The sequence below is a fragment of the Myotis myotis genome, unplaced genomic scaffold (assembly GCF_014108235.1).
Source record: "Myotis myotis isolate mMyoMyo1 unplaced genomic scaffold, mMyoMyo1.p scaffold_m19_p_3, whole genome shotgun sequence".
In the NCBI taxonomy this organism is placed as follows: domain Eukaryota; kingdom Metazoa; phylum Chordata; class Mammalia; order Chiroptera; family Vespertilionidae; genus Myotis; species Myotis myotis.
In genome coordinates this window covers 209,641,621-209,666,404 of record NW_023416335.1, presented here as the reverse complement: position 1 = coordinate 209,666,404, position 24,784 = coordinate 209,641,621, and the positions used below count along the sequence as shown (strand labels likewise).

General features: G+C 55.2%; 2 protein-coding genes across 4 annotated transcripts in view; one reads left to right on the top strand and one right to left on the bottom strand.

The window, feature by feature from the left end:
• The first annotated feature begins 5,497 nt into the window (after positions 1-5,497).
• On the top strand, positions 5,498-14,345 carry POLR3H (RNA polymerase III subunit H). 2 transcript variants are annotated; one of them, XM_036296813.1, is made up of 7 exons: positions 5,498-5,571; positions 5,684-5,967; positions 9,324-9,420; positions 10,991-11,077; positions 11,594-11,657; positions 12,985-13,186; positions 14,049-14,345. In XM_036296813.1, the coding sequence occupies exons 2-7, from the start codon at positions 5,857-5,859 to the stop codon at positions 14,100-14,102; spliced, it is 615 nt and encodes a 204-aa protein (XP_036152706.1). In that variant the 5' UTR covers positions 5,498-5,571; positions 5,684-5,856; the 3' UTR covers positions 14,103-14,345. The 2 variants fall into 2 exon arrangements, with proteins under 2 accessions (XP_036152706.1, XP_036152705.1); XM_036296812.1 differs by having other exon boundaries at positions 5,501-5,564.
• A 1,024-nt stretch (positions 14,346-15,369) lies between these two features.
• Positions 15,370-24,784, bottom strand: part of ACO2 (aconitase 2) — a 42,070-nt gene continuing 32,655 nt past the window's right edge. For both annotated transcript variants that reach the window (XM_036296810.1, XM_036296811.1), the window contains exons 7-18: positions 24,348-24,452; positions 23,386-23,477; positions 22,793-22,898; positions 21,492-21,649; positions 21,241-21,314; positions 20,671-20,782; positions 18,702-18,824; positions 18,394-18,549; positions 17,382-17,573; positions 16,812-16,944; positions 16,204-16,325; positions 15,370-15,852 (exon numbers count right to left, since the gene is read on the bottom strand). In XM_036296810.1, the coding sequence (XP_036152703.1) occupies positions 15,718-15,852; positions 16,204-16,325; positions 16,812-16,944; positions 17,382-17,573; positions 18,394-18,549; positions 18,702-18,824; positions 20,671-20,782; positions 21,241-21,314; positions 21,492-21,649; positions 22,793-22,898; positions 23,386-23,477; positions 24,348-24,452 (1,508 nt within the window). In that variant the 3' untranslated portion in view covers positions 15,370-15,717. The remainder of the gene's footprint in view (positions 15,853-16,203; positions 16,326-16,811; positions 16,945-17,381; positions 17,574-18,393; positions 18,550-18,701; positions 18,825-20,670; positions 20,783-21,240; positions 21,315-21,491; positions 21,650-22,792; positions 22,899-23,385; positions 23,478-24,347; positions 24,453-24,784) is intronic.

The following is a 24,784-nucleotide window of genomic DNA, read 5'->3' as shown; positions in this document are numbered from 1 at the left end:
CCACCCCCCCAGCTAGTGGCTAAAGCCCTCAGGGATTGGCTCCCCCACTTCTGTCCCCAGGTCATTCCCCTTATGGATGAGACCACGCCCTGAAGACCTCTGGACTCTGCCCAACCTCACTCTCCAGGGCTACCAGCCTTGCCAGGGGCCTTCTCTTATAGGACTCACCCAATAACTTCCTCCCTGGTCTTCTTGTCTCCACCCCAGCCGCTTCCCATCCACTGTCCATCCAGCTGATGTGTCACGGTGTCATTTACCTGTTCTAGCCTTCTTTTTTAATATATATATATATCCTATATAATAAAAGGCTAATATGCAAATAGACTGAACAGTGGAACCACCAGAACAACTGAACAACCGGTCGCTATGACGTGCGCTGACCACCAGGGGGGCGTGTGCAGAACATGGCGGGCATTGGCCACAGCGGGATGGTGGAACAGGTGAGTGGAGGCGCCGGACCAAGGCGGGGCACCAGTCGCTGTCATGGGGCAGGCCTCTGGTAGTTACTGAAAATTCTTTGCTTCTGTGCACCGAGGTCCCACCTGGCACTCCCACCCGCTTCCAGCGCCAGAGCCGCTGCTCACACCCGCTGCCAGTACTGGCCCCACTTGCACCTGCAGCTGGCACCAGAGCCACCACTTGCACCCGCTGCCGGTGCCCGGTGCTGGTCCTGATCACTTGGCACCATCAGCGGGTGCAAGCGGTGGCTGCTGGCCCTGGTCACCCCTGAGGGCTTCTCTACTGCCCCCTGCTCCTGAGGGGCGATTGAGGCAGCAGCTGCCACTTGCACCCACTGCTGGCGCCGGCCCCAATCGCTCTGCGCAGTTATCGGGTGCAAGGAGGGCCAACGCTGTCAGTGCGTGGGAGTGGGGCTGCCAGCAGACAGGGGCCCGGGGGCCACGGCGGGAGGGGCTGGGCGGAGATGTGGAAGATGGGTCGAGACTCGCTCTTGTGCCTACCGCAACCTTGCGGCCCACAGTTCCTTTCAAGGTGCACGAATTCATGCACTGGGCCCCTAGTGTGTGTGTGTGTGTGTGTGTGTGTGTGTGTGTGTGTATTGATGTCAGAGGGGAAAGGAGAGGGAGAGAGAGATAGAAACATCAATGGTGAGAAAATCATTGATCAGCTGCCTCCGGCATGCCCTACTGGGGATCGAGCCTGCAACCTGGGCATGTGCCCTTGACCAGAATCGAACCTGGGACCTTTCATTCTGCAGGCCGACACTCTATCCACTGAGCCAAACTGGCTAGGGCTGTTCTAAACCTTCTAAGGCTTCCCTTTGCTGCCCTCTGGCTAATGTCCTAGAACAGGGGTGGGCAACCCCTGGCACGTGTGCCAAACATGGCACGCCAGTAACTTTTGCTGGCACGCGAAACCCTCTCTTATAATCTTCCATTTACAATTTTTTTCTTAATATCGACCTTTTATTTTTCAGATAAATTCAGTGTAGGTGCATCTTAGATAAATAAATAATTTTACACAACAAGTTACCTTAAAGACCATAGACATGGATTGATGAGAGAGAGGAAGACCAATTTCTATGCCTCTGCCTTAACTCTTCCTGCCTTCCTAGATCCGACCAGTGTTTTGGTTTCATCCACACACGCTTGTGAATCTTTGTTCTCAGTGATGAATATTGTTAAGTCTTGTAATAGGAGTAGCCTGACGGATGAAAGCAGTAGCTCGTGCACATCTCTGAAGGCCACGAAATATAAACCTGATGTAAAATCTCTGTCATCAGTGATGCAGCAGCAAAAGTCCCACTGATAATATCAAACGGAGTCATAAAGTTTTCTGTTGTACTATCAGTGTACACGTATACATTAAAAAATAAACGTATTTTTCATCATCATATACTGTGTTTTTGTTGCTCGAGTGAATTTTATTATTTCTTCAAGGTTCTTCACATACGTACACCTTAAGAGATATCAAGTAGGGGTAACATGTTCTCAAAAAATTAGGGTTGGCACGCAGAAGAATTTTGAGTCAGAGATTTTGCTGGTTTTGGCACTCACTCACTAAACGGTTTCCCACTCCTGTCCTAGAAGAACAGCCCAGTGGTTAGGATAGGGGGCTCTGGAGCCTGAATCCCAGCTCTGTAATTCATCAATTCTGAAACCTTAAAGACTACTTAACCTCTCTGCCTTAGCTGAGGCAAAATGAGATAATGACATAAAGGAGAATGAGAAATGACAGATAAATTAGTAATTATAATAATAACAACCTTGACCTTTTAGACTGTTGTGAGGATTAAAAGTTAATAGTATATTGCCCTGACCAGTTTGGATCAGTGGCTAGAGCGTCGGCCTGTGGACTGAAGAGTCCCAGGTTCGATTCCGGTCAAGGGCATGTACCTTGGTTGCGGGCACATCCCCAGTAGGGGGTGTGCAGGAGGCAGCTGATCAATGTTTCTCTCTCATGGATGTTTCTAACTCTCTATCCCTCTCCCTTCCTCTCTGTAAAAAATCAATAAAATATATTTTAAAAAATAAATAAAAGTTAATAGTATAATGATAAGGCCCTTGTGATCTGGATCATGTCTAGGTCTCTAATCTCACCAGTTCTCATCTTCCTATAAATCAGCTAAAATACTTCTGATTTTCTGAGAGCATCAAATTCCCTTTCTCTGTTCTCCCTCCAACACCTCTGAGCTGAAGCTGGGCCAGGGCCTAGTTCTTTCCCATTGGATCTCCAACAGCTAGACAGTATTTTGAAAGAATGAATGAATGAGAAAGGCATTGCATCCGTTCTTGTTTTTGTTTTGGGGGAGAGACAGAGACAGAGAGACAGAGACAGAGACAGAGAGACAGAGACAGAGAGACAGAGACAGAGAGACAGAGAGACAGAGAGACAGAGACAGAGAGACAGAGAGACAGAGAGACAGAGACAGAGAGACAGAGAGACAGATAGAGAGGAAGAAACATCTGTTTGTTATTCCGCTTAGGTACGCATTCATTGGTTGATTCTCGTATGTGCCCTGACCGGGAATCAAACCCACCACCGTGGTGATTCAGGACAACACTCTAACCAACTGAGCTCCCTGGCCAGGGCCTGGGTTTTAATGGATGAATAAAAGTTTTCCAGGTAAAGGTGTGATGGAGGCAGGGCTATAAAAGAGCTGGGTCCATCTTGGGGCTGGAGAACAGGAGGGAGGTGAGGTTGGAGAGGAAGGCTGGGTTCAAGCCAGACGTTTCTGTGTGGGTAAAGGATATTCATGAGGAAGGCGTTTGTGACAGTGGCAGCTGCTTGCAGGAGAGAATAAGGCTGGGAGCTGGGAATGTGGCTAAGCTCCAGGGGAACAATGAAGAGGCCTGAACCAGGGCAGTAGCTGTGGGAATAGAATGAAGAGGGAAGATTTGAGAGAAATAATATGATCTCCTAAACACTTTAGTGAATGCCTCCTTGGAAAGATGGTAGGGGATTGTGGGCATAAAAAGCAGAAGTAGCATTTCCCCCTGCCTTCAAGTAGCTCAAATCCTAGGAGAGGCAGACAGACTTATGCCGGAAGCAGGTCCATCCTTGCTGCTTGACACAGTTGCTGCAGGGAAGAAACATCTGCACAGCATATGTTTCAAGGGACCTGGCGTATATGGATACTGTTCTTAATATGTTTGCTCCCCTTCTTGGCACTATGTGTTTTAACCAAGGTCACCTCTCTGAGAAAGGTTGTTTCCCCCAGGTAGGGATTTTTCCCTGAAGTTAGGGAGGGAATAAAACCCCTTAACTAAGTGCCAGGCAGGTAGTTAATCACTTTACAAACAATCACACTTAAGCTACATAATCTTTACTCCCAGGAATGGAGATAAGAAACGTCCTAACCTTTGGAATAGAAATTGATAGGATTAAAATCAACTGGTATAAATACAGATGTAATAAGACAATAAAACACAGAACCTGGTTGGAGATCCTGGCTAGAACCTGGCTAGAGAAACTGGCTAGGCTGCTGATCAACTGAACTCTGTCTCCATGTCATTCCTTCTTCGCCGACTCCGTCCACACCTTTGGGAACCCCTGGACCTGCTGGGGTTGGACCTCAACAGACTTATACATAAAAATATAGTCAAGGGCGGGGGGAAAAAAAGGACACATATGTAATACCCTTTGTAATACTTTAAGCAATAAAAAAAAAAAAGAAAAAAATATGGATGCAAGGAAGGTCAAATTCAGTGCCACTGCAGCCCGTCTCATAGAGAGAGCTCTATATGTGTAAAAGCAGCAAATTAACGTATTATGCATTTCTGAGTGTGCCCGTCACCTACCCCAAGGCTCTTTGTAAGTTCTCAAATTTTTATTTGGTTAAAACACACTACAGTCTATTTCCACAACCTACCAACCTTAGAGGCAGTATAGTGTAGAGCAGGAGTGGGGAACATCTGGCCCTTGGGCTGTAGAAGGCCCTCAAAATAATTTGGTCTGGTCCTGCCAAGTCATTAGGGGTGAGTTGATTAAATGTTTGACCAAAATATAAAAGGCTGATTTTTAAGTTGATACTTTTGTATGGCCTGGGAATGATGTTATAAATATCCAAATGGTCCTTGACAGAAAAAGGATTCCCCACCCCTGGAGAGGTTTAGACTTAGCAGCCCCTGATTTTGGACAAGTTATTGAATTCTCTTAGCCCAAGCCCAAGTTAGCTATCAGATCAAGATGGAGACTGGAACGTGGGGGAAAGAGAAGGTGGAGGTGTGGGTGTGAGCAAGAAGATCCATTAGGGCCTTGTGAGCTACCATAAGGCTTTGGACTTTATTATTCGTCCAGTGAGAAGCTCTGAGGTGGTTTTTTGGTCCCAATGTATTACCACTTTTCAATTGAGATGTAATCGGACTATAATAAATGCAAAGGTCCTAAGTGTTGAGTTCCATGAGTTTTGAGAATTGTATACATCTGTATAATCACCACCTAAAAGAAGATACATCATTTCTTTCTTTTTCTTTAATTATTTCAGAGAGGAAGGGAGAGGGAGAGGGAGATAGAAACATCAATGATGAGAGAGAACCATTGATCTGCTGCCTCCTGCACATCCTGTACTGGGGATCTAACCCGCAACCCGGGCATGTGCCCTTGACCTGGATTGAACCCGGGACCCTTCAGTCCGCAGGCCAACGCTCTATCCACTGAGCCAAACCGGTAGGGCAAGACACATCATTTCTATCACCCCAGAACGGTCCTGCCTGTCTCTTTCCAGTCAATTCTCCCCGTGTCCAGAGTTCTGAAGGGTCTAAGTAGTATATTGTGTTTGCGTTTTGAAGGGATCACTCTGGCTACAGAGCAGAAGACAGCCTGAGACCAGCAAGGAGAGTATGGCACTGGCACGAACTGGTTGCACTGAGGTCGCCTAGCAACCAGAGAGCGTTGTGCAAGGGTTGACAGTTCAGCGTGGGGGAAGGCGGTATAGGCCCCGCCCCATCCCATCTAGGCCCCGCCTCACCCCGCTCCGCGAAGGAGCCAGTAGGCAGCGCCGCCCCACGTCGAGGGGCGGGCACAGGCTTCTTATTGGTCGGTTTTCCGGAAGCCATAGGATTCGGAATCTCGCCCGGAGTCGTGCGACCGCCGGCTGCGTGTGGGTGCGTGGTGCGTGGCGGCGGCGCGTGGCGTGTGGTTGGGAGTCGGGGCGGCGCGGCGCGGGCTCACTTCACGTCGGACAGAGTTCCCCTCGCGCTGAGCCTGTTTCCTCCCTTTGCAGTAGCGGACCATGCCCCGCACGGGACACCGCAGCCCCCACCGCACAGCCATATTGCCGGCCGGAGGGTTGTCGCAGCGCCTGGGACCGCACGGAAGGGGCTCGGGTACCCCACAGCCCCAGGCCCAGGTGCGCGACTGACCCTCCCGTTCCCAGAGCCCGCAGCGCAGGCCAGGATGTTCGTCTTGGTGGAGATGGTGGACACTGTGCGGATCCCCCCGTGGCAGTTTGAGAGGAAGCTCAACGACTCCATTGCCGAGGAACTGAATAAGAAGTTGGCCAACAAGGTACTGGGGCGCCGGGGTCGCGGGTGAGCCCAGGCGCGTGCCGCGGGCCTGGCCTCGGTCATGCCAGACTCTGGCCTTGGGCAAGAAGCTTCTCTTAGAACTCGGTTTTCTCACCTGTACGTGGCAGTCCTTATCCCACAAAGATGTCGGAGGGAACCAAAAGGAAGTCTGGTTTGAGAAAGGCCCCTGTAACGGCGAAGTGCGAAATGCCACACTTCCCAAGTTACTTTGCAATCTTGGGTTCACACTCTGGGCCTCGGGTTCCTTTTGTAAAATCGAAATAATAATTGCTGCCCCGGCCGGTATAGCTCAGTGGTTGAGCATCGACCTGTGATCCAGGAGGTCACCGGTCGATTCCTGGTCAGGGCACATGGCTCGGTTGTGATCTCCATCCCCGTTCGGGGCGTGCAGGAGGCAGCCTGTCAATGATTCATCATTGATGTTTCTCTCCCTCTCTCCCTCTCCCTTCATCTCTGAAATCAATAAAAATGTATTTAAAAAAATAATAATTTCTGTCCAACCATGCATTGTTTTTGTGAAGATGGATGGTCAGGAGGTTTATCCATTAATTTTTAAAAAAATATTTTTATTGATTTCAGAGAGGAAGGGAGAGGGAGAGAGAGATAGAAACATCAATGAGAGAGAATCATTGGTCGGCTGCCTCCTGCACGCCCCACACTGGGGATCGAGCCCACAACCCGGGCATGTGCCCTTGACCAGAATCGAACCTGGGACCCTTCAGTCCGCAGGCCGATGCTCTATCCACTGAGCCAAACCAGCCAGGGCTATCCATTAATTCTTGCAAAAATATGTTTGTGCACCTTCTGTGTGCCAGGCCTACGTGCCTTAGTGCCAGCTCGCCAGAGAGTTACTGCCTTTTCTGGAGTAACCCTCCCTCCTCAGTTACTCTGTGACATGTCACTCTTTCCTTCTTAGCACTTCAGTTTCTATGCTCTATTTTCTTATTTGTTTAGTGGGTTCTGGTTTCTCTCTTTTCCTCTGCATGAGAGCAGGGACCTTTGTCTGCTTTCTCCCCCAGTATCTCCCCCATGTTAGGCAGAGTCTGGCATAGAGTAGATGTCCCATAATTGTCTGTGGATTGAATGATTGACACAGACAAGGTTCTGCCCTGAATGAGCGGGCCCCACAGTGGAGTGTGATGACAAGTTGAGGAAAAGGCTGTGAAGGACAGGTGTTCACAGCCTGTGGAAGAAAGGAACTTCTCCAGTGAGGGAGATAAGCTGCTTTGTTAGGGAGAGGAGGAGCTAACTAGAGGATTCCTTTTCTGTGGGGAGAGGGGCTGCCCCAGCGGAGAGCTGTGCAGAAAGAGGAAACAGCATGTGACCTTTGCAGGGAATATTGTACCTTCATGGCGTGGAGGAGGCTGGTATGGCCTGGGCAGGGGCGAGCCCGCACAGGGCCTGTAGGACTTCATGGGATACTGGTGTTCATCTGTGGAACAGCAGGTGGGGAGGAGCCAGCACGGGGAAGACTGGCTGGCTTTAGACAGAAAGCAAGTCCCTTCCATAGAGGCTGAGCTCACAGAAGGGGTGTGCAGATCTAGGGAGTTGGTGGTGGTGGCAAGAACTCATGGAGTCCTTGGTGGATGGCTTCTGGTTACTTTGTGATGTAGAAAGCCAGGGGCCTGTGGGGGATCATCGTGGAGAGCAGGTGTGCAAAGTCCAAGAATGGAGCATAGTCCCTTTGTGGCATGGGTCCTTTAGTGACCTGTTGAGACAAGTCTCTCTTTCTGTTTTTTTTTTTTTAAATATATTTTATTTATTTTCCACAGAGAGGAAGGGAGAGAGATAGAGAGTTAGAAACATCGATGAGAGAGAAACATCGATCAGCTGCCTCCTGCACATCTCCCACTGGGGATGTGCCCGCAACCCAGGTACATGCCCTTGACCGGAATCGAACCTGGGACCCTTCAGTCCGCAGGCCGACGCTCCATCCACTGAGCCAAACCGGCTTCGGCTCTCTTTCTGTTTTTAAAATATGTTTTTGTTGATTTTTAGAGATAGAGGAAGGGAGAGAAAGAAACATCATTATGAGAGAGAAGCATTGATTGCATGCCCCCTACTGGGGTCCAGCTTGCAACCCAGGCATGTGCCCTGACTGGGAATTGAACTGGTAACCTTTAGGTGCATGGCACAGCCAACTGAGCCACACCAGCCAGGATGAGACAAGTCTTTATATATATATATATATATATATATATATATATATATATATATATATTCTTTATTGTTGAAAAAAATGTATATATATATTTAAATATATTTTTATTGATTTCAGAGAGGAAGGGAGAGTGAGTTAGAAACATCAGTGATGAGAGAGAATCATTGATCGGCTGCCTCCTGCATGCCCCCTACTGGGGGTTGAGCCTGCACCCAGACATGTGCCCTTGACCGGAATCGAACCCGGGACCCTTCAGTCCTCAGGCCAACACTATCCACTGAGCCAAACTGGCTAAGGCTCTATATTTGAATCATTGAGTCATTTGAGAGGAGGCCAAACAGAGAAGTTCATGGTCTAGCTGAGGGCGTAGAGCTTGTGCTGGACTTTGCCTCTCCGTGGTGAGGTCTGGCCAGGACTCTGAGTTCTCCGAGCTTCTTGCTAATCCTTGAACCGTCCTGCAGGGTCTCTCATTGGGAGGTGACGGTGCTGGTGGCAGATTAGCAGACACCAAGCAAGCGGCCAGTTGCTTGGAGCACCATGGGGTGGCGATGGGCATGGGATGTTCTCTGCCCAGTCTTGGGACCTTGGCCACGTGTCACTGCCAGCCTCAGTCCCTGTGGCCTTGTCTGTGTATCTGAGACGTTGTGAGCAGAACGGAGATGAGTTGTGGTTCTGATGCTCACTGAGCTGTGAGCTCTAGCGCGGACTTGGGGGCCTTGGGAAGCGTAGGTTTAACCAGGGCTCCCCTACCACTGTCCCTGCTGGTAATAATAGTGATCCTTGATTGAGTGTTACTCTAGCATGTGAGCCAGGCACTGGGTAAGGGTTTCCATCCATTCTCACTCTCGATTTAACAAGCCTGCAACCTGGTATGTCCATTTTCGCAGACAGGGAACCAAGGCTCAGAGAGATGACCTTGGAGGTCCCACAGGGTGGAGCTGGCGTAACCCGGATCTGCCTTGTCACCAAAGGCCTGTTCTTTCCAGAGCTCCCCCTCCTTCTGAGGTTCCTTATCTGTGCTTACTATAGGCAGGACCCCAACTCGTCTCCAGCTGTAAAACGGGGTGATTATACCTGCCTTGAGGTGGTGGGCCTCAAAAGACACAGCCTGGAGCTGGGCCTCGGGTCATTGAGTGTGTGTGTGTGTGTGTGTGTGTGTACATTGGTGCACATAGGTCGTGTACAACGTGGGACTCTGCATCTGTCTGTTCGACATCACCAAGCTGGAGGATGCCTACGTGTTTCCCGGGGATGGTGCGTCGCACACCAAAGGTGGGTACCCTCTTCTCCGGGGGCATTGGCTCTCGTGAGGCTCAGCTTTCGGGGGTGGGAGTCCTGGTCTGGGGTTGGGAGACCTGGGGCCTAGTCCTGACTGCCAGGAATTGACTGGTGGGCAGACTCTTCTCTCTGGGCCTCAGTTTCCCCATTTGTAAGAAATTCTCAAGGCCTCGAGGGCCATCCATGTTGGAGCATGGGTCAGCACTTCAGCCTTCGAGGCGGAATACCATCCATCGCACAATAGGCCGCAGTGTTCCCAGTCATCTCTTGCCTCTGGTGGTTCACCATGTGCCTTTGGATGTGGTTGCTCTGGATGGGGATCCCTGGGCACAGGATCGTATTGTTCTGCCCCCCCCCCCGCCCCCCGTAAGTGCAGTGCCCAAGCCGGCCTGGCACAGGCTTGGTAGAGGCTCCCTGGGGATTTAGTGAGCTGAACTGATGTTGTGTCATGTGGGGGACGGGGTTTTTCCATCCCGTGGGTGAGTGACCCTTGGCTGCCCTCATTTGCTCTCTGTGAGGTCAGATGAGGACCATAAATCTTCATGATGGCTTAGATGTCCGTTTGCCTCCTCACACACAGGGAGGGGTTGCCTGCTGCCCCCTCTCCTTTCCCCAAGCCTTCCTGCCCCATGGAGCCTCAAGGAGGCAGCCTGGCAGAGAGCTGAGGGCACGTGGGCCTTGCTGTCCCTTGGCAGCTGAGGGTGCTGGTGGCAGAAGCCTGTGTTCAGGGATTAAACCTGTCTGAGGAAGGCAGATTCAGCCACATGGTCCTGTCTGGTGGTCCAGAAAGACTTGGAGTCTCCCCATGGCAGAACAAGGCAGAATAGCTGTGTGACTCTGGGCAATAGTGTGACAGCTGACTCGGTGAGATTGAGATCATCACTCAGTGGCCAGCAGGGGGCAGCCTCATACTTACATTTTAGCCCTGGGTGTTCAGGCCAGTGTGGATGCCCCCCCCACCCCCCATTCAGTGCTTTAAGCGGGGGCAGGCGTGGCAAGGTGATGGCTTCTGCCAGGGCCTGGCTTGCAGTCTGGCGAATGCGGGCCTCCTCGGACAGGGCACGAGGACCCACAGAAGCATGCATGCAAGGTTATCAGCTCTGTCCCCCTTCCTTAATCGCAGGGCGCTTGTAGCATTTCAGGTCAGAGCTGTGCCTGGGGCACACTTCACCAGTCAGGGGGAGCCTGTGCCAGGTGCTTCTGCCCTTTTAGAACTTAAAGGAGAGAGCCTGGAGGAAGGTTGGAATTGACTTTGTTGTCATTGGCCCAGAATCGGCTGCCACTAGAGGGACTCAGGTGTGACTCATCTGATGGATTTGGGAGCCAGCGCTCAGATCCAGGGCCACTGCTGCTGGCCTCTTATGAGGCCCAAGCGGGGACCTCGCACGGGACGGCGTGAGGTCCCTCTGACTCAGCTGTGGGGCCTGGGCCCACAGGGGACACCTGAGTGGACTGCTGGGCAGGCTCCCGGAGCAGCTACAGGGCTCCGAGTCAGTGTGCTGGCGAATGGGGGCCGCCCGGGTTGAAGCAGCCGTTCCTCACGTGCCTGCTCTCTTCTTTCCAGTTCATTTCCGCTATGTGGTGTTCCATCCGTTCCTGGACGAGATTTTGATTGGAAAGATCAAAGGCTGCAGCCCCGAGGGAGTGCACGGTAACGGCGGCCCTGACTCCTCAGACGACACCTGGGAGCACGGGAAGTGGGGGGGACAGAGGCTGGGGCAGTGGCCAGGCCAGATGGCCTCCCTTTAGCTTCAGTGCTGGGCCCCGTGGTCAGGGGAGGGTCAGATATCGAAGCAGAATTTTACCGGGGTGAGCAAGAATACTCAGCCCCCTCCTGCGTTCATGTAGCGGCGAGGACCTCAGCGCTGTGAGCTTCACCGTGAGGCCGGACCTCAGGGGGTCCTGGAGTGGGCGGAGGTGACTCAGGGTGGTCAGCACCCACTGGTCCATGTCGTGTGTGGTGTCCACCTCAGGTTTTGGTGGCTGCTCAGGGTGTGTGAGTGGTATAGGCAGAGGCCCACATGGGACTCCGAAGTGGGGGGGCAGATTTCCATGATGACATCTGCCCCATAGGCAGCACACAGTAAAGGGCTTGCCTCTTGAGTTTCCAGACCCCTCAGTGTTGACCTGTCCATGGTAAGCCCCTGTCCCTTGCTGTCACTGCCAGTCTCTCTAGGGTTCTTCGAGGACATCCTCATCCCCCCCGAGTCACTGCAGCAGCCAGCCAAGTTGTATCCTTCCAGTGTTAAAGCTCGGGCCTCTGAAAGACGGTCCTCACTCCAGGGTGTGGCTGGGTCTTGGGATCTGCAGCTGCCGGCCTCTGCCCACCCCGCCAGCTGTGCTTGTGTTCTGGAAGCACCGACCTGCCTGTGCTTCCCCACTGACCATGATGCCCCATGCCTGTGCCTCTGTCTGGGCTGCCCGGCCTGGCTGTGTAGGTTGTAGGCAGGGATACTGCCACTTCCGGTGCACTTGGCTTAGGTTGTCCCTGCAGGAATCATCTCAAAGATGATTTCCCTTGAGAGCTTTGCCCTGACTGGCTCCTCTCCCCTCCTCTGGTCTGTAAGTGGTAGCATCAGCGTGCGCGTGAGGGCTTGACTGAGGGTCCTGGCTGGGTTGTTGCACTGCAGGTGTCTGTTTCTGTGCATCCTCACTGAAGGGACCCCACTGCTCACTGGGAGGGACTCCATCCTGTCATGACTGTACCCATGATGCCCAGTGCAGGACCTGGCACAGGAGCGGCAGGACCACTAGCCGCCACTAGAGGGCAGTGTGGCTCCAGTGTGGGCTCCTTTGGGAGAACCCGCTGGCTGCCCTCCCTGGTTCAGCAGAGCTCTGGCAGCGCCAGGGTCAAGGTCTGTGTGTGATTCCAGAATTTGTCAGAAAACCTGACCCAGTCCTGCTGGTGTTCTCGCCAGCTGTGGGCCCTCAGGCACCTGACCTCCACCACCAACCCCTTGCACTGCCTGGTCAGTGTCCCAGGTGCGGATGGAGGGGTGTGAATGGAAAGGGGTGTGGACTTGCACGGTGCACAGAAGACAGAACAGCTTAGCTAACACAGGGATGACCAGTGTGTTTACCGCTTTACCACAGCCTGTGAGGGGGGCCTTGCTGCAGCCCCCATTTTATAGATGGAGATCCTGAGAGGGGGGCCCGACTCCAGGTCACAGCTGGCGGGTGGTGGGCTGATCCTGCACTTGGCAGTTGGCCTCAGAGGATGCACAGGCCGAGTTGGACCTGGCAGGGGGACCCCAGGCAGCAGCTGGCCATGGCCATTCCTGCTTGAGAGGCGAACTCCAACTCCGCTCTCAAGCCTCCTTCTTGCTTTGATGACCTGCAGAGCCTGTGGGTGCTTGGTGGGGGCCCCCAAGTTCCCAACCTGCTCCTGCTCCTCTCCTCGGGCCCAGACCTCACCACTTGCTCATGGGCCTGCCAGCCAGAATGAACTCAATCTGGGATTGGATTTTCGGGGGATGGGGGTAGGTTCTGTGGGAGGAACCCCCAACCCTCTGGAACTCCCCAGGGTCCGGTTGTTGCCTTGACCTGCACCCCGCCCAGCGACGATGCCGAGCAGGTGTGGGTGTGGGAGTATGAGACAGAGGAAGGAGCACACGACCTGTACATGGACACCGGCGAGGAGATCCGCTTCCGGGTGGTGGATGAGAGCTTCGTGGACACGTCCCCCACCGGGCCCAGCTCCGCCGAGGTGGCCTCTACCAGCGAGGAGCCGCCGAAGAAGGAGGCCCCGTACACGCTTGTGGTGAGATGTAGCGTGTGCTGCCGAAACCCTGGGGCCGTGGTGTGGGAGCCGCTTCTTTGCGTGGTGACTGGGGCCCCCCTCCTGGAGCCCCTCCCCCAGCAGGTCAGCGTGCACTCATGTCTCCCTGGGAGCTGGGTTTCTGTGGCTGGGCCCTAACCCTTGTGCGGAGTTGCAGGCCATGCGGTGCGAGGGACAGCCGAGCCCGACAACTAGGCCACTGATAATGGAAGAACCAAGGGGGGGACTTGGGAGGAGTCAGTGTCAAGAGTCTGGGTGGGGCTTCAGGGAGGGTGACCCTCAGGGCTGCTCCCACACCAGACCCAGCACGGGCCTGAGGCGACAGGGAAGCTGTGACCCGCCAGAGCTGACGGGTTCGTTTTGCCTTTTACCCTCAAGAACTCAGTGAAAAAGTGGGTGTCAGGGCCTTCTGGGGTCATCAGCCCCAGGTTGTCCACTTTGGGGGCAGCTGTGTCTGTCGGAAACGCAGGTGGCCCCGGGCATCCTCCTACATGGATTTGGCTGCTGGGGCTCAAGGTCACCAGGCCTTTCTGGCGGGAAGAGACCACAGGTGGCTCGGGAGGGCACGCTCACCACTCACCTGCGGTGCATCTGGACGGGCCTGGGGACGAGGAAGGGTGTCTTACCCCAAGGCCTTGGGGCCAGGGCAGTGTCCTTAGTGAACCAACGCTTTCCTTACAGGCCTTACACGTTGGGGCAGGAGGGGAGTCTGGCTGTGTGTGCCCATGTGCCAGCTGGGAGCACTGGGCCTGCTGGGTACCCTGAACAAAGGGCTCCTTTTGCCTCCTGAGTTGGCTCAAGCCCTAAATTAGGTAGATGAAATGTGCCTGTTCTCCCCCTGCAGGGATCCATCAGTGAGCCGGGCCTGGGCCTCCTCTCCTGGTGGACGAGCAGCTAGCCCTGGTGCTGGACGTGGACCAGCCCAGTCCACAGGCCCTAACCCAGCCTCGGAAGGTGCCTGAGGACAGCAGCAGCCCAGATGCCGAGGGGCAGTCTGCAGTCTGCGGTAGGAGCTGCTGGTGGGGCCAGGAGTGCCCTGCCAGCTCGTCGCTCCCTGCCATCCTGGCCTTGCTCCTCCTCCCAGAAGTCCCGCTCTCAGGGACAGAGACTTTATTGAATAAACAATGGCAATGGCAGCTGAGGAGCCACCTGTCTCACTCACTGGCTGCTGTACGACCTAAGGTCACCGAGTTGCCACAGCTTGGGACAGTATGTCCTCCCTCTTCAAATCACTTGTGGAGACGGCCCCCCACACATGGCAGGATTGGGGGCTGAGATCCAGGCTGCCGCAGGCCAGGCGTTGGGCCGGTTGAGCTTGGTGGCTCCCTGAGGTCACACAGGGAGTGAGAGGCTGGCCTGGGGTAGCTGCCCGGGGCCGTGGAGCCATCAGTTGCTGAGAAGAGTGAGGATTAAGGGACAAGCACCTTCCTTCCCACTAATGTGGTAGGTGGAGGCCATGGGCTTTGCTGGCTCCAGGTGAGGACTGGTGACCAGCTGTGTCATGGCCCTGTCTCCCATCCGTGTAGCAGGAAGCTCGGGGACAGCTGTCACTCTCAGACCATGGCCACCACAGGAACACCCTGTGGGTCTGCTGTGGCCCCAGATCCTGGCATGAAGGCAGGTACCACTGTTTATTCAGAACGGCTCTGCCATGTTCACCTACTTCTGGGACCAGGACACTGGTTTTGTAGTAAATCTAGGTGAAGGGGCCCCTGCCCTTGCCCTTTTGGCCACAAATGGCACCAGAGGTGTGGGTAGTGCCAGTGGGTGTGGCTCCAGGGGGAGGAGCAGCTGTGGAATAGGTGCCTGCCACTGCCTCCTGCCGAGGGCCAGGAGTGCGCATGGACCAGCTGTGACCTGGGACAGGGTGGCCTGTGTCCACTTGTGTCTGGAGGGCTGAAGGCCCAGCGGAAGGGGAGGCAGTGGTACCGGAGTCTGGCAGGTGCTGCCAGGGCCCTGGTTTTAGCCGCATCGGAGGGGAAGGGCTTTCCCTGGGAGGCCCACCTGGGAAGGAGGGAGAAGGGGGAGTCTGCTGGCTCGCGTCTGCTTCACTGCCGTGAGCGGTCCAGCTGTGGCCGATTACTGAGGGCCTCCACCAACCTTGGTGAAAAGGGCCCCCCAAACCCTGGAGTTGATAACAGCACAGACACCACCACGCACTCAGGAACAGTCACTGAATGTGGGTTCTTATTTTCCTTGCAAGATCAAAAGGTTCTTTAAAATCCTTCAGCCACCAGTGAAATGATCAGACAGGAGAAAAACTTTACATAGGAGTCTTGTCATCAAAAATAAATACAGCTGCATGGAGGTGCTCAAGATCTGAACCAAACGAAAAACGGGAAGGCAGGTTAACAACCCTCCAACCATGGGCCGTCCGTGGGCTGAGGGAGGCGGGCAGGAGGCCTGGCCATGCCTTCTCCGTGCAGGAAGCCCGAGTGGGTCGGGTCAGATCTGCTTCTGGTGACATGCAGCACTCCACGGTGACGCGAGCGGAGTCTGAGGTGGGGCGGGACCTACTGCTGCAGCTCCTTCATCCTGTTGAGGGCACTGCCTGCACGGAACCACTCGATCTGGCCCTCGTTGAAGGTGTGGTTCAGGAGGATGGTCTCCTGGGAGCCGTTGGGGTGCTTGATGATGCATGTCAGGGGCTGCAAGAGAGGAGGTGGGTGTGGGTGGAGTGGCTCTTAGGCACATGGCCCTGGGTTCTGCTGGAGGGGCAGGGCACCGCCTGGGGCCTTGGGTGCCAGCAAGTGAACCAAGTCCTAGGCCAGGTCTGGGCCGAGGCAGTGGTAAGACCTGAATAATACAACTCCTGCTCTCTGGGGGTTGCCTAGAGAATTTAAGGGCCCTTCCAGCTGCAACAAAGGCTCATGGGAAGAGGTGCAGGTGGGGCCAGGTGTAGGAAGGGAAGCAAGGTGGCTGCCCCCTGCAGACCTCCCTCAGGAGGGCCCTTGGAGAGATGGGATGGCCAGCCTGTCCCCTTTCCCTGGCCCCCTGACCTTGCCAGGGGCAAAGTCCTTCAGGCCCTGGATGGTCAGCTTGTCCACGGGGTGAATCTTGTTGTAGTCGGCTGGGTCAGCGAAGGTGAGGGGCAGCAGGCCCTGCTTCTTCAGGTTGGTTTCTGGAAGGCAGAAAGCACGTTCAGTCCACATGGGCAGGGCCTGTCCCCCTTCTCTGCAGGAACCTCCCCAGCCAGAGAGCTGCTTTTCCTAAGTGCAGTCAGGGCTCTGGGAGACTCCCTAGCCCTGCCACCTGGGGACAAACCTGGGACAGTGACTACAAGGCCCAGGTCGGCTGCACTCCCAGCGATGTGCTGCCTCTCGCTAGGGTCCTACAGTGAGCGCTGGTGCTGTGTCTCTGTAAGCCTTCCTGGTGGACATTCACCAGCAGAAACCCTGTTGGCCATGTGGCCTGGATTTCAACTGTTTAGGTCCCTAAGTCTGGAAGCAAGATCAGTGCTTGCCAGAGACTGGAAGTTGTGGGTGTCAGACTCAACATGAATCTGAAGGGGCAGAGGCTGGCGGGTGTGGAAACCAGGAGCCATGGGCACAACCTAGAAACCAGGCACATGGCTCCAGACCCAACGCTGGGCCTGGCTCCAGCTCACCGTGGATCCTGGCGAAGCTCTTGGTGATGATGGCCCGACCCCCGAGGTGGCGAGGCTCCAGCGCCGCATGCTCCCGGCTTGAGCCCTCGCCATAGTTCTCGTCTCCAATCACCACCCACTGGATGCCATGTTTCTGTCAGGAGAGGGAGGAGTGAGGTATGAGGAAGAGGAGGACCTGGCCCCTGCCCACCCTGCCTCTGGGCTTCCTGAAGTTCACAGGTCATGGGACTGGAGAGGCCCCTCCTCACCTGCTCCCCAAGGACAGTAAGTCAGAGGTGAGGCAGGCCCTGACCATAGTGGGCAAGGGGAGGTGCACCCCACCAAGGTGCTCAGCACAGAGGCAGGCTGGGTGGAGGCCACAGTGTGGGAGCAGAGCCCAGAGCAGTGGGTGTTCAGTGGAGGTGACATACATGGAGCTGCCTCCATGGCACTGGACATCATTCAACTGCAAAGCTACTGGTGTGGGCTCCTGGATGGAGAACACCCCTCCCCTGGACCACCCACTCTGCCCCACCCAGCCATCAGGAGGTGCCAGGGACCCCGCTCCCCTGTTCCCACTGACTAACCGACCTTATAGTAGCGGGCAGTGTCAGGGACAGGACCAAACTCCTGGGTGACGGCATTGCGCACAGAGTTGGCCTTGCCATTTTCAATGTTGATGGCACCAATGAGCAAGTTGTTGGAGATGTTGTCCAGGTGCCCACGGAACTTGAGCCAGGGGCCGGCAGCAGAGATGTGGTCAGTGGTACACTTCCCTTTGACCTTGGGTGGGTGGGCAGAGAGGACAGATGTTGGTGCATGGCCCTTGACTGGTGGATTAGGGGAGAAGCCCTCTAGAGGCAGGCAGCAGACCCAGTGACAGAGAAGAGGTGCAAGATGTGTGGTTGCAGCCCTGGCATTGTCACCTGTGGGCAAAAGGGCTCAGGCAAGGCCGTCAGCCACCCCTCAAAGGCCTTGGGAGTGAGATCTCCCAGAATGGACACTCAAAGGGGGCAGAGGCGAGTCAGGGCCGCCAGGTAGGTCTGCTCGCCATGCCTTCAGGCCGAGGCCCCAGGAAGAGAAAGAAGCCCAGGCTCACTGCTACCCGTGCCGCTGTCTGGAGACTCCCTAGTAAACAGCATCATGCGTGTCTACCCTGGTGCGAGGCCTCAAGGCTGGTATCTGCTCAGCTCCCGAACACAGGCCACACCACCAGTGCCCAGTTTTGGGGACAGAGCAATCGACGGCTCCACTGAGGGGTGGAGACCCGCTGAGCTGGGTCACACGTGCCTTTCTTGCCCTCCCTGTGGGGCGTTCACTGCCCACCCACTGGAGGTGGCCCTCCCAGCAGCAGCCAGATGGCAGGAGCCCCAGACAGTGGCTGCCCAGATCCAGCTCTGCCCGGCACAGGGCAGTGAAGGGGACACTGGGCTGCAGATGCCCTTGCTCCTCTGCAGCCAAACCTCCCTTCCCGCCCTCACCTTAACCTTGCCCTTCTCCTCCCCAGGCCCAGGGGAGCACACGTGGTTTCATGGCCGTCCTGCCGGTCAGGAAAGGGTGCCTGGCAGGCTGGGGCTGTTCTCCTTGTTCCCACGTTGCTGACCTTGATCAGGATTTGAAGGTCCTCCAGGTCTTTGCCATCCCATTTTTCAAAAGGCTCCAGGAGCTGCAGACGCTGGCTGGTGGGGCTCACGTCCACCCGCTGCCCACTGCCGTCCTTGGGAGGGTGCTGGTAGGTGTCCTGCCCAGGGTCGAAATTCTGTGGGGCGACAGGGACGGGGGTGTTGAATCCTCAGGCCCCTCTCACAGGAGCAAGCTCCCTGTGCTGAAGCCCTTCCCTCCTAACGAACATAGTGCTTTACTGTCACTAACGGCACCACCGTGCCTGCCCAGGGCCCAGTGCCCGCTCACCGTGTGGGGAAGCTCGTCTGCATTCGGGGCCTCCAGCTTGAACTTCTTGCCATCCTTGCCCGTCAGGAAGTCAGTCTCTGGGTTGAACTTGAGGGTGCCAGCAATGGCCAGGGCTGTGACAATCTGAAATGGAGGCGGTCAGTTTGTTGGTTAACACTGAATGCCACTCCGGTCCCCCATCTCCAGCCAAAGCCAAATCAAAACGGAGCACAGCCCAGGAAATTTCCATGTCTCTGCAGGGGCCAGAGCTGCAGGAATAGCTCTGGGACCACCAGCCATCGGGTCTGCAGAGGCCTTGAACCCAGGGCAGGCTGGCCTTGACCATTCCCCACTGGGGTCTGGACCTCAGTGTCCTCCTCAGGGCAGGGCCAGCACTGCCGGGTATACTCTCCTCTCCCAGGTGTGCCACCCTGGACAGGGAGAGGCCCTGCTGTGATAAAAATGTCCCTAAGTGGAGCCCTAGCCAGTTTGGCCCAGTGGATAGAGTGTCAGCCTGTGGACTAAAGGCTCCTGGGGTCGATTCCAGTGAAGGGCACATGCCCAGATTGTGGGCGTGTAGGAAGCAGCCAATCAATGACTCTCATCATTGATGTTTTTATCTCCCTCTCCCTTTCTCTCTGGAATCAACAAAAATATATTTTTAAAAACCCTATATAATAAAAGGCTAACATGCAAATCGACCGAATGGTGGAATGACTGGTCACTATGATGCGCACTGACCACCAGGGGGCAGACGCTCAATGCAGGAGCTGCCCCCTGGTGGTCAGTGCACTCCCACAGGGGAAATGCAGCACCAGAAGCTGGGCTCATGGCTGGCGAGCACTGCAGCAGCTGCAGCTGCAGCAGCTGCAGCAGCAGTGGCAGGAGCCTCTCCCACCTCCACAGCAGCGCTAAGGATGTCCAACGGCTCCCGGACTGCCAGAGGGTGCAGGACGGACTGAGGGTCCCCCCGAGTGCACAAATTTCGTGCACTGGCCTCGTGTGTGTGTGTGTGTGTGTGTGTGTGTGTGTGTGTGTGTGTATTTAGAAATGTCCCTAAGTAGGTAGCACACTGGAAACATGGAAGGTCACCTTGTCACTCATTTTTAGCAAAAAAAAAACCAACAAAGTATTTCTCAAATACTTATTTTAAAAAGTCGAACCAGCCAGCATGACTCAGTGGTTGAGCGTCAACCTATGAACCAGGAGGTCACTGTTCAATTCCTGGTCAGGGTACATGCCTGGGGGTTGCAGGCTCAATCCCCAGTGTGGGGCATGCAGGAGGCAGCCAATCAGTGATTCTCTCTCATCATTGTTGTTTCTATCTCTCCCTTCCTCTCTGAAATAAAAATATATTTAAAAAAAAGAAAAAGGCCCTGGCCGGTTTGGCCCAGTGGATAGAGCGTTGGCCTGTGGACTGGGGGGTCCCGGGGGTTTGATTCCGGTCGGGGGCGTGTGCCTTGGTTGCGGGCACATCCCCAGTGGGGGGTGTGCAGGGGGCTGTGTGCCAACAACGGCGGAGGCGGAACCCCCACCAAGTGCCTGGAGCACGAGGCTCAAGCCATGTGCATCCTAAGGAGGCCTTGTCCAGCTGACAGCGCCCCTGCTTTCCGTGCTGCTCATGAATCCTGACAGGCTCCCAGGGCACAGAAAGTGGCCCCGCCAAGCCGAACGCTGGGTAGAGGCGTTTGTCCCAGTGTTAATTCCAAAGCTCCTGTTTGTGATCACAACTGTACTGAACAAGCACCTCTGACTCCTGGGACGGGAGGGGGCCAAGTGGGGGCATCAAGGGAGCACGATACTTGGTCTGGCAAGGCCTGTGACCTTGGTTTCTGCTCCCATAACCCCTTGCCTTCACTGCCAACCCTCCTGGAGCAGGCCCGTGGGTCAGATGCCCTTGCCCCAAGCCCCATGTCCCTTTTCCTCCCTGACTGGCTGGGGGCAGGGCCCCAGAGCAATCCCAGGCAAGGGCCTGGCCAGGTCATCTCACCTCTGGGGATGTGACGAAGGCGTGGGTCTCGGGGTTCGCGTCATTGCGGCCTGTGAAGTTCCTGTTGTAGGAGGTGACGATGGTGTTCTTCTCCCCCTTCTTGATGTCCTTTCTGCCAGGTCAGAGGACAGGGTTAGGGGCGTCTGGCCTTGTCACCTGGCCCAGTCTGCCTACCTCTTGAGAAGGGGTAATAGAGAACCTTAAACGAGCCTCCACTGTAGGACTCCCGCAGACAGAGCAAGAGGGAACCTTGGGGCTCACAGGTTCACTTGAGACCAGAGGAAAGACAAAGGCAGAGCCAGACCAAGGCCTGACTCTGCCAACCTGGACACTTCCCCCTCAAATGGCTCTGTGGGGGCCCCGCTGTGTCCATGAGGATGAGGCCTCCTCGGCTTCAGTCAGGTGGCCACCCAGTCCCACTGCCGGGCTCTTCCTCTGTACTTCCAGCCCAACTTCCAGTCCTGCCTGAAGCTAGAGTCTCGTCTCCTTCCCAATAACACCTCCCCTCAACCTCTGGGGCTCCAAACCCCAGGACACAAGGGCCTATCCAACCAAAGACGTGCCTCTCACCTGTCCCACTGGCCGATGCAGGGGCCACAGGCGTTGGCCAGGACAATGCCGCCCACATCCCTCAGGACCTGTGCCTGTGGGGAGAGAGGACAGGCGTGATCGGCAGGGAAAGGTGGCTCAGCTGCTTGAGGGAGGAAGCGCTGTCTGGAACCCTGGGGCAGCTGCCCTGGCCGACAACACTGTGGCTTGTCCCTCCTGAAGCCACATTCCTCAGCGGTGGGAGCCAGGGGTAGGGGCACGTGGGCACTCACATAGCCATCCCGCTCAATGGTGGCGCGGATCTGCTCAGAGCCCGGTGTGATGGTGAACTGGGACTTGCACTTGAGTCCGTGAGCCAGCGCCTGCTTGGCCACAGCTGCTGACCGTCCCATGTCCTCGTAGCTGGAGTTGGTGCAGCTGCCGATCAGACCTGGTCCATTGTGGGTAGTGGGGCCAGGAGTCAGGAGGAGACAGTGACCAGAGGTCTCCACTGACTTCAACTACCCAGACCTGGTCAAGTGTTCACCAACTGTGCTGGGCCAGGGGCTGTTCTTAACAGACACCAGCTGGAAGCAACCTGACTGTCCTGAATCAATCAGCTACTCATGACCCAGCCATTTAAGGGAAGTCAGTGTGACCACTGAGCACGCCCCTGCTCTTACGATGATGTACTCTGCAGGTGTGTGCACACCAGGGGGCTCCACTGAAACGGGCCACTGCTGGGTGAGGGCGACAGGAGATGCTCATTCTCTTCCTTTAGACTTTCTGGAATTCTCTGGTTTTTAAAAATTGGTTTATAATCAGGAGGAAAGAGTTCTTTTTAAAAAGTCTATTATCACAGTTATTACAAAAGTCAGGATGACATACTATCTATAGGTATCAAGACAGTCTAATCTCTCTTACCAATTCAACTATTTTTTTTCTATTAAACCACCAAATGTTTTATTTGCTTCCACTAGTAAGGTAGACCACATTATACAGCGCTTTATGCCACACACTGCAGAGAGCTCTTTTCATGTGTTAACTTGTCATTCCTCCCGAGAACTTCGATGAGTAAGTACGACGACCACCCCATTTTACAGACAGAGAACCAGGGCGTAGGGAGTGAGGGGACTTGCCTGTGATCACCCAGATTCACACACAGGCCACCTGGCTCCGGGCCCATGCTCTTCACAGCCACACTTACTGTGACAACGGCAGGTGCTAGTGATGACGACATGCCAGTGTGTCCATTTACAGAAAATAAAACCAGGCACCCTGGGTAATATGGTGACATGTTTGTACAGAAGGACGCACACGAACATGTGCGTGTGCACAGAAACAGCACACATTGCAAAGAGCTCCTAGAGTTGGTTTCTAGTTGGAGGCTGAGATGAGGGGTGTTTTACAATGAGCATATTTCTTTTACACCAAGAAAAAGTAATTTCTTTAAAAAGCCATAAAGAAACTCCAAACAATTTCAGAAAGTGCCTGGTACATTTAGGAAGCACCGTGGTGAGCACAGGCGACTGCCCACAGCCCCGCAGACCCACTGGCCCTGAGGCCGGCTCCCGGCGGAGGGGCAGCAGCTCACCTACTCTGATGTCCACAGGCCAGCCTTCCTTCTCGGCCACGGCGCCCACTTCTGCCACAGAGTGAGCCAGGTCAGGGGTGAAGGGCCCATTGATGAGTGGCTTCAGCTGAAGAAAAACGGCATGAGAAGCAGAAAGAGGGAGAGAACACATCTTGGAGGGTGGACAGCCTGTCTTCCTCAGAGGCTGTCTGGCCCCTGCTCACCAAGTCCCCACAGAGAGCCTGGGAGGCCAACTACTCCCATGGCTGCCTGTCCTCTGGCCTGGTCTGCAGGTCTCAGGGCCCCAAACTGCTTAAGCCTGGGAATCTCGGGCCTGACCTCTGACAACAGCGAACTCCAGGACATACTCTTGGCTTTTGCTAGAGCTAAGGTGTGGCAAACTGAACCAGTTTCCGAATCAGCCACAGCCCCCTCTGCACGCCCCTTGGCCATACAGCCCTCCTGCAGCCCCGCCCGATGCACTGGAGCCTGATTCAGTCAGCAGCTGACAGTAGTGTGCAAGCCAGGGCCCTCCCTGACTTCCCCAGGGCACCCCAAGTGCAGCCTGAACTCCCCACCCTCAGAAACTCCTTGGATCCAGTTCCCTTCCTCACCTCATTAAGGTTAATTTCAATCAGTTGGTCATACTGGCAGCCAGGGTCAGGTACCAGGTGATCCTTGAACTCCTCAGCTAGCTTGGCAATTTCTGAAATCAACAAGGGAGGGAGGCTGAAGTACTGTATGTGAAACAGAAACTGGTCATGAGTCCTTGAGGTCTCATCCATCCATCCATCCATCCATCCACCCCCCCAGCCATCCAAGCCACAATTATCCTGCACCTGCCCAACACTGGGCCCTGGGCACTGATGGCAAACAAAGAAACAAAACAAGCAGCATAGGATGCTGTCCCTGACCTCGAGGAGCTTGCCTAGTGTCAGTGAGCCAGCGTGACAATCCGCTGACAGACACAGGAACATGGGGCACACAGGAGAAGCCGGCTGAGATCAGGGAAGGCTGCCTGGAGATGAGAAGTGCTGCGTTTTGAAGAAGTTACTTGGTAATGGACAGGAGGGGAGGGCCTTCCAGGTGTGACTCCGTGTGCTCAGAGTTCAGAAGCGAACAGACTCGCTCTCCCCTCAGCGCCCTGGCCTCTGGCTCCACCAAGCACCCTCGCTCACCGCCCTACTGAGGCTGGAGATGCCAAACTAGAAGCTCAGGGAAGTGGTGAGGGAGGCTGGGAAAGTGGTTCTTGTTCACAAATGCTTTTCCTCCTCCCCTTGTTAGGGCAGGAATTATACACATAACCAGGTCCGTGCCATTTCCGAGCTTCTCGCAGCGGGCACCAGGGGCCAGGCCAAGAAGACTCAACACTGAGACCTGAGGCCCTTTGAGAAGCTGGTGAGAACTAGACACCCAACTCCGAACCAAGAGCACACACATAACTGCAAACACTCTGAGGGGCTCTTCAGCGTCCCCGAAGCCAGTCTGGAGACACCGGGATTAGGAGCCCTGTCCTACAGGGAAAGGTGGAGCTGATGGCTATTCTGCCCCCACCACCCTGCCCCTGCCGGCTCACCTGCCCGGCCCGTCTTGTTCAGGTAAGTCTTCATCCTGTGGTTGTAAGGGAACACCGACGTTGTGGCCCCGATTTCTGCGCCCATGTTGCAGATGGTCGCCATGCCTGAGGAGAGAGAGCCCCCGTGTGGGTCCCACACACCTGCTGGGCGTGTGCTCACCACCTTCACACCAGGGGGTGGGCAGCCCTTCCTCCCTTGCTCACATGGCCACCTAGTGGCCCAGGTTAAACCCAGGGCCAATGAAGAGAGGCCATGGGGGCCAGAGCTCAGTTCTGGGGCTCAGAGAAGCCACTGAAGAGAACACAAGATTCAGCCCCTACAGGCCGAGTTCTAGTTCTGGGCTGGCTGTCGGGCTCAGCAGAGTAGCAGCCAATGTACTAAAGGCTGACCTGGCCCAAATGCCCAGTTGCAACGGTGTCTACTTTGCAGGTAAGGG

Bases quoted from the DNA above. Each gene is read 5' to 3' on its own strand.
- POLR3H (XM_036296813.1), top strand. From the start codon at position 5,857: ATGTTCGTCTTGGTGGAGATGGTGGACACTGTGCGGATCCCCCCGTGG. The intron at 5,968-9,323 runs GTACTGGGGCGC...TGGTGCACATAG, and splicing joins ATAAGAAGTTGGCCAACAAG to GTCGTGTACAACGTGGGACT. The intron at 9,421-10,990 runs GTGGGTACCCTC...TCTTCTTTCCAG, and splicing joins TGGTGCGTCGCACACCAAAG to TTCATTTCCGCTATGTGGTG.